Raw genomic sequence first — 15,914 nt, 5'->3', positions numbered from 1 at the left:
ATAGGCAAACCTGGCCCTTAAGGGCTCGATCCTTATGGGCCTAACCCTTAAAGGCCAAGGCCCTTGAGCTCGGTTATCCATTTTTAACTCCTTTTTTGAAACCCAACTCTTATGTAAAAAGCTTAGGGCCAGATTCGAAAGTCCTATTCTAAAAATTAAAAAAATTAAAATAAAATTAAACATTATAAATTAATTAAAATATTTTAAAATTTAAAAAAATTAAAATCATCACAATATTTTAAAAATTAAACAACATATTTAGAAATCTAAACAACACACATTCATCAATCAAAACTCAAATCTTCCTCATCTTGATCATCTACAAATAAAACATTAGGTCCTTCAAATGTAAGTGCATTTATTGAAGATGGAGATGGAGATTCAATATTAATTACCTTTACAACTTCTTTTTCATCACCTACAATGAATATTAACCAAATTGTGTCATTATCAATCAAATATATATATGTATGCATATATATATAAGATAAATAAGCTTATCAAGGATTGGAAGGCCGCCTAGGCCTGAGCCCTTTTCCACAGGACTTATTAAGGCCAGGCCCTCAAGCTCGATTCTTTTAAAAAAATAATTTTTGAAGCCCAAACACTCATTTAAAGAAGACCTACAAACTCAACTATTATTCTCGACTCTATATCTTATTGGATTAACTTTTTAAAAAGAGAGTAATGATTCCATAACAATTCGCTCCCCAAAGTAATAAGCTCAAATAAAACCCAATTCATATACATCAAATTGATATCAGATCAAGAAATCATAAATTTATTATTTTCCAGTTTCTTTTTGCCATTTAATCAGAATGATTTCGTTCCAATCTTAATCTACAAGTTTCTCAAGATAAAATGGTTAGAGATACCTATCAAATATAATTAAATCTACGTAATACCAGAAACACAATGACGATAACGAGGTAGCTTAAAAATAAAGAATCTGAGCCAACTTCTTAAGGGAGAAGACACTAGACAGTATCGGATAATTGGAGATTTCCCTGAAAAGGAATCGTAAACATTCCAGAGGAAGTATCAGTATTTATTAAAAAAAAAATAAAAACAAAAAGAAAATGGTGGGTGTACTTTGTCGAGACACGTAAATGTACAAGAATACTAGGGAGACAACATTCTTCATTACAGACCCTAAAAGGCAACAAAGTACATCACCACAATCTACAGGCTTTAGCTTTTGGTTCAGTCCCATAAAACAGTAGAAAAGAGAAGCATAAAAGGGAAAAGACATTACAAGATCTTATGGGTCGTTTTATTAATTACTTATTTTATTTTATCCCTAAGAATCAGACTTTAATTCCAAACAGATCACCCTTTTGCCTTTTTCCTTCGCCAAGCACCTTTTTGCCTCATTCTGCACCTTCCCTTGCTTGCTAATTTCAGCTACCCGATTCCTCCTTTCTCAAGTTTTCTCATATTCTTCCTTCTCTCCTGGATCCAAGAAAGCTATGATTCTTCATGTATTTAATTTATATATAAGATGAAAAAATGCAGAGACAAAATTCTTCACACCAATCCCATTCTTCTCTTGTTTTTTGTATCTTAGCTCCTCTAACATTGATCCAAACCAAGAACACTGCAAATCAAGCATAGAAGCCAACCTGCAGAGATGGGTGCTAGGAGTCTTTGGCACCTTACCCTGCTCACCTTCTGTCTCTTATTAAGTTCAGGTGATATAGTTTGTGTTGAACACTTATAAGCTCAGATATCTGTTTTGCCCTCTTAGCTTCAAGCATTGATTTAGCAGCATCAAGAAATAGAGCTTACATTGCAAGCATATTCAAGATGCAGAGGCTGGTCATTAATAAAGAACAGAAATGCAGTGAATCTCCTCCATACATGAATGACAAAATCAAATAGTATATCAGAAAGATATTTTGCTGACGCATGAAGAGTTCTATAGCTGTAGGCAGAATAACTAATAGCAGATGGGAAACAAAGTTAAATTCTAGGCATGGATGGTGATGTCTAGCACTTCTGTTGTAGCGTGCCACTCCAACATGAAATCAATAAAGTGCCAAAAGGATGAATTAATATTAGCTCTAGCAATGGTATATATAGCTCTTATATGCATCACAAAAACTATTCCTTGTATCAAATCCAAATCCATGATTTAGTTCATCACTGTTTGGCCTCTTTTGAGCAGAAACAGAGTTTTCAGTCTATTCATATAAGTTCACTATCAATATTTTCAATCTTCAAAGTTTTTATTACTAGGAAAGTAAAGAATCTTGGTTTCTTTTCCAGGAACAGGCACAGCCAGAATATTAGGAGATGAAGAAAACCAGGAAATGTTCTCATCATCTGAATTAGAAACTCAGTTAGATGGAGTTCCTGTTGTCAATCCAACAACTCCAGGCACTGCAAATCCATCTCCTATGGCAAACCCAACATCACCTCAAACACCAGACACAACATGGCAAACCCCAACAGCACCACCATACATGACCCCCATAACCCCAGACTCACCCATGGCAATCCCAACAGCACCACCATACATGACCCCCATAACCCCAGACTCACCCATGGCAATCTCCAACTGCCCCTCCGGCTAACCCAACCGCACCTCCGGCCAACCCAACTGCACCTCCGGTCAACCCAATCTCAACTCCAACAACCACAACCAGTCCCACATCATCAGGCGGTCAATGGTGTGTTGCAAGCCAAACAGCTTCAGAAACTGCCCTGCAAGTGGCTCTTGACTTTGCTTGTGGCTATGGAGGTGCTGATTGTTCGGCCATTCAAGCAGGGGCAAGTTGTTATAATCCAAACACCGTCCGTGACCATGCTTCTTATGCATTCAATGCCTATTACCAGAAGAATCCAGCACCTACAAGCTGTTCATTTGGAGGAATAGCACAGCTTACGAACAATGACCCAAGTAAGAGTTTAATCATACAAAAGTCCTATTCACAACATCCTTGAGATGATTTTATTGTTGAAACTCAAGACTGCAATGAAGAAATTCAAATTAGCAATTTGTTCTTGTCTTTAGAAATGGGGATGTCAAGAATAAAAGTCATCAAAACTTCTCACGGCATTACTTTATTTTCTTTCCCCCCATACAATCTTGAATTTAGTATGGAACAGAATAAACAATATCCCTCTAGACCAACTCCACAAATAAATCTCTTCAGTATAGCTAACGAAGGTCTGGCCCCAGTCTCCACCAAATGCCCCCTTCAGTAACTGATGAGTTTCCTCACAAATTCCTAGGTCGCCTTAGCTTGCTCACTCTTCACCAAATTGATACACATGCACGTCATTATTTTTTCAGTATAGTGATTATGGGCTTCACTAATTTTATTTATTTCGCACTGGATTAGATAGTCAACATAAAACATCCAAGATCATGATTGTTATTTGAGCTTCACTATCTTGAACTACAAAATAACATTATTGACATTATTGCAGGTACTGGGAACTGCCGCTATGCATCACCCAAATCACAAAGGTGAGAATTCTTAGCCACATTATCTTGTTCATATTATAATGCTATACAAATGAAGATAGATCACTGTACTCCACATCCTAACGTATATCGTGCATGCAGCACGAGTCCACCAACAAATCAAAGCCCACTGAATCAATCAAGTCCAATGACTACAACTCCTCCAAGTTTGACAATACCTCGTGGATCAACAATCTATGGCTCAGAACCAACACAAAGCCCCAGCTTAGCCACATCTCCCTCTTATTCATTGCCGCTGATGTTCACCATGTACAGCCTCTGGGCTTCGCTCCTCACTGCAAATATATAGAGACCATATACAAGGTTCAGTCACTCTTTTGGAATGGAGCTGGGATTCACGTGGTGTGCCAGCACTTTCTTGAGACTTCGAGGAGGCAGAAGGTCAATAATTCCATATTTGTTATTTGAAGTCTTGCCATTTAAATTAGTACTGCCTTTCAGCTATATATGTCCGTTAGTTGATCACAAAGCCCCAAAAAGTAGCAGAGCAAAAAATTGTAGGTCATGTACACAGATTTTCAATGTTATTAGCACAATAATAAAGTATTAGACAGTCTGTTTTCTCTTGGAATCTTTCTTCCATTGAGAAAGTCTGAAGCTTATATTGGCTAGAACATAATTATTTATAGAGCCGAGAGCCACTTTGAAGGAATTATTGAGCAATCAGTCTAAAACAAGACCGTAATTGAGAACGAGGATGAAGAGAAGACTACTTCCAAGGAATCTAAGTGCCTGTTTGGATTTAAGTTAAGAATCAATTAATTGTATAGAAACCATGTTTTGACAAAAATTATCCAAACACTCATGTTTCATGTTAAAATCAATTATGAATTTAAAAACATGTTTTCAAAAAAATATCCAAACACCCATTATACATGTCAAAATCAATTATGAATTAAAAACCATGTTTTCAAAAAAGTATACAAACACTCATTACATATGTTAAAATCAATTATGTGGTATATAACTAATTATGAACTAAAAAAATATGACTTGTAATATAATTTATATGATTTTTGCATAAATTTTAAGAAATGTATAATTGAAAAATTGAATTGAAAAGCAAGTATTAGTAGCTCATGAGATAACCATGATTTTGAATTCATAATTGATTATGACATGTATGGGGTGTTTGGATATTTTAAAAAAAAAGACATGGTTGAGTTCAAAATTAATTTTAACATGTATAATGGGTATCTAAATATTTTTTTGAAAACATAATTTTAAATTCATAATTAATTTTAACATATAATATGAGTGTTTCAATATATTTTTACAAAACTATGAGTTTCCCTTATTTTCAATTCTGCTTTTTAGTTCTACTTCCAATTCTGATTAAAATCAATCTCATTAATTAATTTTATAAATCAATTACATACCACATAACATAATCAATTATATTCCAAATCAATTATATTAATTAATTTTTTTCATAATCAATTATACCCAATTGAAATCCAAACAACTTATAACTCACCCACAGCAGTAATATATAAACATGTTATGGAACCACATCATTGTGCGTTGTATAAACATGATTTGATGAGGATAGTTTTCACCTGCCAATAATGAAAACTTGCACGGAGAAACCGAAAATTTAAATATAACAGATAACAGTTTGTGCTGCTGGTAATGATTCTATACGTTCCCTCTCTCTGGAGTGTTTATCTGCGGAAACGAATGTTTAACTTACAGTCAAAATGCAATACTGATTCATCTCATCATACTTTTCAAGAACATTTCCACTATCAAGTAATATACTCAACGTAACATCCACTAAGAAAGATTACAATCTTAACAAATAGGAAGGCTAGAGTTCAGAGAGCACTAGAACAGTGTGCACTAGATTTCAAATAAAAAGTACTAAAGCAGTACAAATTAGTGTAGCAAGTTACAAACAGCTGTTAAGCTTAACATTAAATCTTGAAGAGTAATGAAAATGTGTATGGCTTTGTTGTCAACAATAGAGTCCAAAACTAGTAAGAATTATTACATTACAAAGAACAACGATGGGCATTTATTCACTATCCTTTCCACAGCTATGCCACTCGGACATATTTCTATTACAATTCACTATTTTACAGTCATTTCAGATCAGAAGCCACAAAGAAGAAACAGTGATACAAATGACAGCTAAGGTGGCGACAATTGAACCTTGGTCAAATGCTTTCTGCAAGCTTGCTCTTGAAAAATGCTGGAAAGCCAAATAACCCGCAATCAACAATGAAATTATAGCTCCTTCTTGTGTTCCCCTGACAACGTAAACAAGTTAAAAAATGTAGATGGCTTAATGGCCCCAAGAGTCTCAAAGTGATGAATTTACTTACCTCAATTTCATAACTTCATATGGAGCCACGATTACCAAGAGCAATGCCACAAAAGGCAACTCAAGTTCACCTAAAAATAGATTAGATATAGCAGAAGAACTTCTATGTATCATCCTTCAATTTATTTGCAGGAGTGTAATAAGGGACAAAATAAAAAAGTATTATGGAGAAAGAAGATATAAACCCATCCTGAGGTTTCTAAAATAATGAACTGATTTCCATCAATTCCAATGGAAGTTGTGGTGTTTGGGGTGTCTCTAAGTTAAAATCTATTGTTACTCCCTCTAGATTTGCTAAATTTCATTCTACTAGCTTATACATATGACTATAAGATATATAAGAAGCCGATAAGAGAACCTACCGGGTATATAAAAGAAGAGACGAACCAGGAGTGCTAGGAATGCGGACCATAGACCATATTTACCCCTGAAAACCCAATGTGTATCAAATGAATTGAGAAAGAAATTAAGAATTGATATAATCTGTTGATGTCAGAATATTTTAGGTTGAGCAGGGAACACAAAAAATGCTCAGCGAAGGGAGGGGAAAAACTTACTGCATCCAAGCAACGATACTTGCAGGAGCTTGCAAGACAAATAATGGAACAACGAATGATTTCTGCACGCCAGTGCCTTTAGCCAGTATTAAAACCCTGAAAGATTCTAAATATTCATCACCCATATTTTATTTTTTATTTGTTAAGGAAAGCAAAAGATAAAAAGTAACAGAAACGGAGTGACAATTAGTATATTGATCTGCAATTGACTTGTGGCGCCTAAGAACTAAATCAATCCCCTTCATTTCAAAACCAAATTCTGTCAAAAAATCGTAAGTTAAAAACACGTAAACAGATTAACTCTGATTTCTGTGACTGGTATTTGGGAAAACAAAAAAATAAAACATAAAACAAAAAAGTAAAAGAAAGCCTGCTGATTTTCTGCTTCCATGTTCGAAAATAACATTTCAGATTCATAGGTACTATGAACTAATACTATTCCTAGTTTTCATCCAAAGGGAACCTTTTCATCATCTTGGATTGCATTTTGAGTTATCCACTGAGTTCATACACTCCTGTTTTGCGGTTTTTATTCTCCGTCTCCAACAACCACTTGTGAGTTACGATTGAGAACCAAATTATATTACAATACATTATTTGTGACTGTAGCTACACTAAATTCAGAAAATTTTGCCCCAAATCTGGAGTTGATTCGGTGCTTCTCGATTTACATACATATATGTATAAGCAGATACACACACTCGTATAGATTTAAGTGAGGGAAAGTAACTGACACAGAAGAAATAGTCGAGATCAACTGGAGATTGCGAGCAGTGAGAGGAGCAGCATAGCAAACCGCAGTGGACCCTCTTCTTCTCCTTGACTTCACTATCCTTCCATTGCACTCAATAAAAGATCTACACCCCAACAGAATCAGATTAGAAATCAAACGACTCAGATACTTTCTTAATCATGATTAGAATTTCGTGGTGTTTAGAATGTTCTATACCTTAACGGATTATAGCTGTAGCTGAGCGATGCCCCATAACAAGAAGAACCAGAACGTGGAGGTACAACCAGAGCTTGAGGATGTAGATGAGGGTTCTTAATGCCGATGGAGAAGAGGGAAGGAGTAGTTTGTGCAGTTGCAGAGAAAGAAGCAGACGACATTTCTTGTTTTTCTTTCTCGATCTTTCTTCTCTTCCTTTCTAGTCTACCGTTGTAGGCTTTCTATGCCTCTGCTCCACTGGGCTAAGCTCCAAACCGCTCTTGTTATGAGAACTTATTTATCTGAGAAGTCCAAATATCTTAATTATTCTTTTATTCATCTTTTTTAATTTTAACACAAGTCATGAATCACTATTAAAATTTTGAGTTGGAATTTGTTTGGTTGGATGGAAGGTGAAGGGAAGGATTTTATTTTCCTTTCCTCATTTAGTTAGGAAAAGTAGAGGGGATCCAAACCTTCCCCTCTAAATTGAGATGGGAAGGGTATTTTTTGTTGTACAATGTTTCTTTTAATTGTTATTCTTTATTTTTTTAAACAAGTTTAGTAATGATAGATTTTTTAATAATATATTTAATAATGATAAGTAATCTATATATTTTATTAGAAAAAAGTTTTAATAATATAAGGGTAAAATTATCTATATATATTTATTTTTCTCTTCTTTCCTTTTAAATTAAATAAGGTAATATTAAAACACTCCCTCCCTCTTCTCTCAGACCAAATACAGAAAAAGAAATTGTTTGATGTTTTGACACAATGTTTTATTGATTAAACTAATTTTATCTCTTGAAATTTAAAATATATTTTTACAATCTTATATATATAGGATTGGGGGAAGTAATAATTTTGAAAAAAATTTAAGCTGAGATAAAGTGTTAATAATTTCATTGTCAGGCTGCTGATCACATTGTCTCGGAAACTAAACAAATTAGCCGTACGTGTACCGCACACATATCCATACACATGTATGAACTAAAACGAGTAGGAAGAAAATCTCCCTTGTATTACAATATATAGATGACCTTTAGTCCTTTATTAAAATTTGAAAAAGTTTTAATTAACTCTAAATATCAAGCCAGCCTTGAATTAAAAGTTTAGGCCAAAATTTGATTGAACTCAATTCCAAGTACAGCCTAATCTCTAACAAAATTTCATATTGTTGGCAAAAAAAATTATTATTTTCAAAATAAAATAAATAATGGTTTTGCGAGAACTAGTAAGTTGTATCCTGTTAGTTGCACTATGCTAAGTTTTTATGCCAATACTTAACTTCTTTTAAATGGAATGAATTGACTTTATGTGGCTCTTTTTTGGGGGTTAATTACATTGCACTTAACTAACTAGTCTTTTCATACACTATAGCACTAGAAGACCATTTTTCTGTTGATAATTCAATTTAGTTAATAAATATTGACCAAACGGATAAGAATATTGTATACAATTGGGACGTGAGATTGAAGTATGTCACGATAAACATTTAAAATCCGATATATATATATATATATATATTATACCAAAGAAATAAAGAATAATTTAATTTATGAGGGAAAAGTACATGACTTTCTTTTATGAGCATATGCATATCGTCATTAACACGTATTTCATCAGGAAAGGTGAAATCACGGGATCCAAAATAAGCTGGCACTAAACTAAAGTCTCTAGTATCTTTTTCTTTTTTTAATCCAATATATTCTTATAATATGCAATTATGAGACTAATTCACAATGATTATAAAATCAAACTGAGGGTCAAACCATCAATTAAATTGAATTTCGGCTCAGTCAACATAAAAAAATCAATTAGGATATTGGGTTGCTTTGGATCAGTGATTGAACCTAAAATTAGATCCGGTTTTTAAAAATCAAAATGTTCAAAAAATACAAATTTTTTCTTTTTTAAGAAAATGATCAATTTTTAAATCATTTAATGCTATGTTGCATCATGTGACTTGTTAAGTTATGATAAATTTAAAATATTGAATTTTATTTTTCAATTAAGTAGAAATTTTGCACATAATTCTTATATTTAGATTATTATTTATATATATAATTTTTTTATTTAATTATTACGTTATTCGTTTCAATATTAGTCTAACCCATTTCGACCATACAAATCGTGAATCGTTAGCCTTTTTGATTCAATATTCAGTTTGGTTCTAAAAACATTATTTATTTATTAATAAATCTGAACATCATTTAAGAAATTGACATCTTTCAAGTAATATTTTTTTATATATACCTTCAGAAATAAAATTTAAAATGATATTTAAAAAGTTCAAACTGATATCATCTAACCAATGAACGGCTCAAACATAGGCCCAAATTGCTGGCCCAACAAGTTTAAACAGGACAAAAATACAACAATGGCAATCAAGATAAGCGAGGAGGGAAGCGACAAAGAGGAGCATGCCACGTGTCGATGACGTCATGCCACTCGAGTTCGGAGAAGAAAGAACTGTTGATGTACGTGGAGACACAATGGCTTCCGTGTACATGGGACTTTGACAATGACCTTTCAACCCCCCACTCTCTCCACCAAACTCGCTCCACCGTTGTTTCTGATGGAACATAAAATTGAATGTTGTTATTTTTTTAAACATATATTTTCATGTGTCAAACTTTAGCACAATTATTTATAATCTTGTCATTTAATCAAACTATTTGAAGATAATAATTCAATTTTCAGCCCAGAGAGATGATAAGTGTTAAGAGTTTTTTCTCATCGCCTACTTGTATAAAATTTGTCAGACAGGGAAAACGCATAATTTTAGCCTTGCCTTTTCAAGAAAATTATAACTATCATTAACTTGTTTACCTTTTTTTGCAATAAATTAATTTGTTTGCGTTATTGCTGTAGGCTTTATATTTTCTAAATTTATAGACGTGGAAAGAAAATCTTATCATAATATACTTCACAAATAAATCAGGGATTCAAAACTTGCTTTCAAGATTGTTTCATAGCCTCAAGTGATTTAATTTAAGGTGAGAACAAATATAGATGCGTAATGGTGAATTTTCGTTAATGCCACGGCTACTTGTCACAAATGAGGTTCGCCCTGTGAAATAAATATTTTCTAAACATAAAATAAGAAAGTACATTGTAAGCTTTTAAAAATTAAACTGCTCATTAAATTGAGTTAGTCACAGATTCACGGTTTATTGGTCAAATTAATTAACATTAAGTTAATATATTTTTAATTTATATATCATAATCAAATAAGAAATAAATGATACTATGTATTCACTCCGTTAAAAATTTAAAACATTTTTTAAAAGTTAGATATTTAAAAATGTAAGACCTTTTAATCTCTTGAGGTGTAATAATTGCCATTTTTTTAAAAGTATCCCTATTAATAGTGACTTTATATTTATTATAGAGTGTTTAATAGTGATAAATATAAAAAGATAGGGTTAGTTTTAAAGTAGGTAATTATTTTATTGTAGGTAAGATTTGATAAAAATGCCTTATATTTTTTAATGAATGGAGTATTTTCTTAAGAAAATATTATAAATTCTTGGAAATATAATTTTATTGATGAATATATGCTTAATATTAATAATGAATAAAGCCTTCTATTTAGAAATTAAGAAAGATGTTGATGAAATGATAAAGTGTTAGATACTTTTTGAACAAAATATTTAAGTTAAATTAAAAAGATTAAGTTTAAACAAAAAAATATAGACAAATGATGGAAAAGTATAAATATAAAAAAGATGTGTTTATATTAAAAATCTTTCAAATATGAGCAAAAAAAAATACCCAAAATTAAAAGGAAAAAATAAAGCAAAATGCATTAAATTGCGTATTATGTGCACATAGTAGTTGTTAAGATGGCTCAAGAAGTCCCAGATGGACATGGCCCATTTTAAAAGGGAGAGGTCAGCGTTCTTATTCTAGAAGAATTGTGGGAGCTGAATTGAAAATTAAGTAAATTGAGCTTATTTGAGCTCAACTTAAATAATGTCAAATTTGAATAGGCTTGATTTTTTGAAAAACTTAAATAGTCAAACTCGACTTAAATTCTTTCGAATTTCATGTTGTTCGAATACATGAATTTTATTTTTAAAATTATTTTTAATTAATTTTTTACTTTAAAATTACTTATTTTATTTTATAAAAATATAATATATTTTTTTATACTTAAACGATGTAGAGAACTCAAATATATGATATTTTGATATAAAATAATCTAAAACTTAAAAATTAATTAATATTTATTATATTTTATATATTTTTTAAAAATAAGTATTTTATTCAAATATTTGGGCTTGGCCTAAATTTTTTGGGCCTATTCAGTATGAAAAAATATCTTTTTTTAAGTTTGATCCTAAATTATCAACTTTAGTCTGATAGTTTAAAGGCTAAGCTTCAATTTTGTTAAATTTGCAATTCATGGCTCAGAATTTTACAAAAACAGTTTGGTTTTTAACTGGTTTTACTGGTTGTTGAATGGTTTTATTAGTCTTTGACTGATTTTTTTTTTTTTTTCTATTCAGTTTTGCAGTATCAATCAAACCAAATCGAGGGCTGGTTTTGATTCAGTATGTCGATATTATGGTCTTAATCAGGTTCACTGTAGTACATTGTCCTACAGCATACCACAATTACAAGCAATGCATTTCCTTTTTCTTTTCAATAATTTTCTACGTATCAAACATTGTCAACATGTCTGCAATTTACATTTATTTTATCCCATTTATCATGACTGGCCGTTGAATGCGGGGAAAAAAAGGTTCTGATCTTATTAAACGATCTTGAAGGCACATCATTGTGAGAATTAAAGCCAACTTTTCCCCAGTTATTACCTTTCAAGGAAAGAATTGTAAATTAAACCTCAGGATATAAAGGTATATTTGAGAGTATATAATTGAACAAAAAAATAATAGTTATTAATGAAATGGAATGTGGTGGAGTGAAACGGAATGGAACATTTCATTATTTGGAATTTCACTAAAATAATTAGTGATTTCATTCAATCATTATTTAAGAATAATTATAAAATTATTAGATTTGAATTAGATATAATTATATTTTTGAGTTTTAAGATAATGGGGGAGTGAAAGGGTGAGAGGAGATGAGAAGAATAAGGGTAATCTTATAAGAATATTATTTATATCATATTATTCCATTCTCAACCCTCCAAATTGACAGTAAAAAAATAAATTTAGGATATAAGGTATGGCTTGAAGGCCATCCAAACCATTCCGTTCTCTTTTAAAAAATTTTCTCGAACAATGTCATGAGACTTTTGGCCATACCATTCTATCTTAAAAAAAAAAAAAAAATCCCTAACATTACCTAAAATGATCTAAGAAGAAGTGTTAATCCAAAAACCTGAAAGTGTGTGATGGCCTTAATGTGGAATTTCCGTTCATACAAGAATTTTTCATTTTTGTTTTTGAAATCATATTTTTTCTCAACAACACTTTTAATGTAAATACTATTAAATAATTAAAATAGAAAGGACGATTAATTAACAAGTGTTTATTCTAATGGAGTAATTCATGTATAATTCTTAAGTACAAGGTCTCAAATTCAAATATATATATATATATATATAAATGCATATACAGAATGTATTGATATTTTAACAACCTTACCAACTTCATCTTTATTGTCTAAAATGAATATTTTAACAAATTATGTTATTCATGTATATAAATTAAAATGATTTTTAAATATTATTATATGCCTAAGTATATGTGAATGCATACAAAATAACTGTTGGTATTTAACTTTATCAATTTCTCTTCATCATCTAAAATAAATATTTTAACATATTATATTATTCATGTATATAAATTAACATGTTTTCAAAGAAAAAAAAAAAATACCATCCAGCCTTACAGGCAAGCCTAAGCTCAACCTGATTTTGCTGAGTTTATAAGAAACGAGTAAAAAAGGAAAAACATTTCTATATTAAAAATCTCCATTTTTTCAAGTCCGGCTTTTTAAAAATAGACATGGCTTAAAAGTATAATCAGCAAGATCTGATCTTTATTGACAGTTCTTGATGCCAGCCTCTAATCAGCTGTGAAGAGATTCGCAGGAGAAAGAATGCAAAGACAATCATTATAATGGCCGTAAAAAAACCTACAGTAACTCTTGTTGCAAAATTCCACGTGGACACGCTATCCAGAAAAAAAAAACAAAAAAAAGATCTACTTACGTAAAACAATTTCATATGACGCTTTTTTTGTTTTTTGTTATATTTAGAGGGACAAGCATTGAAAGGCCAAGATTTTAAGCAAAGTCAAACCGTGACCTCCTATTTACAAGACAACTTATGTGCTATTAGTAAATTGAGTTAACAAGTATTTTAAATTTTAGACGGTTGCACGAATAGCATCTCACACTTTAAATTCATAAAATATGTAAAAAATTTTTTAACTTTTAAATTTTGAGCATCTAAAATTTGATCATTGAATTTAAGGAAACAACTATTACTTTTGAAGTCGTGGGGCTCAGTCACAGTTGATGTGATGCTTATTTTGACCCTTAACTTATTCGGTATGATGAAATAATTTTTTATGAAATTAAAATTAAAATTAAAATTGAAGTTAGAATTAAAATCGAAATTGAATTGAGTTATAGAGGTATGTTTGATATGAAAATAAAATTCATATATAATTTTAATAAATATATGCATCTAAAATACATAAAGACCAAAATGTCCTTATAAAAATAAAAACAAGAAAACAAAAAATTCATTACTATTGGCAATTCCATCATAATATGAAAGGAATTGGATTATGAGTACCCTAGTGGAATTGGAATCCACAAAAAATTTGAATTCTTTCATACCAAACCTATGAAAGCATAATTCTAGTTCCAATTTTAATTCTCCTTGGCCAAATTCCAATGTACCAAATATAGCCTTAAAAATAATGGCAGTTTTTTAAAACTTAATAATGAAGTTTCAAGTACTCAAAATTTAAAATTAATAGAAGTTTTTATGCATTTTAAAAATTTAAGATCCAAAATATTATTCATGTAATAGTTTAAAATCTTACTTATTAACCACATAAGATTATAAGGCAATTAGCATCATATTACATATAAGGCTGTTACCCCACTTCCTCTTTTCCCAAACTTAGTACTATATTATATTGTTGTGTATGTCTGTATGTTCATGCATTATTGTTTCTAAAGTTTTTTTAAAAACAGTAAGGTTAAGTAATGAAGCTTAAAATTACATTACAATTACAACTAAAATCCAACTCATGACCTCCCATTTACATAGGGATTTCAGACTACCATGCCACAAGCACACTTAACATTTTGTTCCTGATACTTGAACACACACACATACACACGACTTATTATTGCTGTTGAGCGTTTTTTTTAATCTTATATTCTGATATAATTGTAAATAAATAATTTGGTGTGGAGCTTTATTTTCTGGCAAAAAATGTCTTTTTGTTCCTTCCTGGCTTTTGCCTTTCAGAGAATGACAATTGGATTCTAAAATAATGAATTAATATCATTTAAGTCTTTGATAATTTTTTTGAAAAGTAAGTTAAAAATATCATTTAAATTATCACAAATTCAGAAGTTTTAATTATATATAAGTATTTAAATATCAAATGTAGCTTTTCAATTGTAACAGAAATTTTTATTTATAATCATTTGAATTAATATTTTTAACTTACTTTGTAAAAAGATTGATCGGAGCTTTAATTGGTATTAATTCACTATTTTGATATGTAACTATTATTCTCCCTTTGCCTTTTCTACTTTCAAATCTTTGCTTTAAACCCACACTTCATTTATATATATCACAAGACAAAATTGGACACACTTTTTTTCATCGCACTGTCTTTTGTATTATAGAAAATTTGATGAGTTGTATATATTAAGCTATAACTGTAATTACAAATAATTTGATTTGTTATAGGTTTTACTTACGTTGACAGCCCAGGAATCAATTGATGTATCAAGTTTAGATGGATGTGAAGGAGTTATGAGTCTCAACGTAACCTGTACCTAATCAGTTAACGAATGCGTTTGAGGTCAAACGATTCTTCGTGCACGTTTTTCATTTTTATTTTGTTAAAGTATATTTTTAATCTACTAATTTTATATAAGGTTTTAATTTAATTCTTTAATTTTATAAATTATTTTTTTAATTTTTATTTTAACCCTAACATTGTTAATTTTAAGTGATTATTTTTTTTTTGTAACAATCATTGTCATTTTGAAGAAAAGTAAACTTAATATGTCAATATTTTAAAATATTTTTATCAATATTTAAAAGTTTAATGTAAAAATTTATTAGAATAAAACTAACAATGCCAAAGTTAAAAAACAAAAAAGACATTTTATAAAATTATGAGATTAAAATAAAATATTGTATAAAATTAAAAGATTAAATGTATTCTTTAGAGTTTAATCATGTTTTAAAGACTAACTATTGATCAACATATTTTAAAGATATTTTAGTATTAGTTTTAATTATATTTTTTTTCCATTGCTTTTAATCCCTTAAATTTCATTCATTTGTAATGTTAATTCTTATATATTTAAACATGACTAGAGAGACTAAGCGATGATAACACGTACATAAGCTTTAAAATTTTTTGTGCTAAC

The 15,914-nt window shown here is 30.4% G+C and overlaps 2 protein-coding genes across 2 annotated transcripts; one reads left to right on the top strand and one right to left on the bottom strand.

Annotated features, from left to right (window-relative positions):
* Nucleotides 1–2,532: 2,532 nt before the first annotated feature.
* LOC129305494 (major pollen allergen Ole e 10-like) lies at nucleotides 2,533–4,064 on the top strand (the record flags this gene model as incomplete). The annotated part of the gene is made up of 3 exons (XM_054945507.1): nucleotides 2,533–2,902; nucleotides 3,436–3,475; nucleotides 3,575–4,064. Coding segments are annotated over 3 exons (618 nt in total), but the record flags the coding sequence as incomplete, so codon positions are not given.
* On the bottom strand, nucleotides 3,358–7,581 carry LOC129305889 (cold-regulated 413 inner membrane protein 1, chloroplastic-like). The gene is made up of 8 exons (XM_054946068.1): nucleotides 7,326–7,581; nucleotides 7,111–7,233; nucleotides 6,377–6,472; nucleotides 6,182–6,246; nucleotides 5,821–5,890; nucleotides 5,648–5,745; nucleotides 5,053–5,161; nucleotides 3,358–3,768 (listed from the first exon to the last, which is right to left on the bottom strand). The coding sequence occupies exons 1-7, from the start codon at nucleotides 7,484–7,486 to the stop codon at nucleotides 5,091–5,093; spliced, it is 684 nt and encodes a 227-aa protein (XP_054802043.1). The 5' UTR covers nucleotides 7,487–7,581; the 3' UTR covers nucleotides 3,358–3,768; nucleotides 5,053–5,090.
* Between the last annotated feature and the right edge of the window lie 8,333 nt (nucleotides 7,582–15,914).

Source organism: Prosopis cineraria, unplaced genomic scaffold (assembly GCF_029017545.1).
Source record: "Prosopis cineraria cultivar Desert tree isolate PC_DT_omini unplaced genomic scaffold, ASM2901754v1 PC3, whole genome shotgun sequence".
NCBI lineage: Eukaryota > Viridiplantae > Streptophyta > Magnoliopsida > Fabales > Fabaceae > Prosopis > Prosopis cineraria.
The sequence above is the reverse complement of the archived record's forward strand: the minus strand, read 5'-3'. Positions and strand labels throughout refer to the sequence as shown.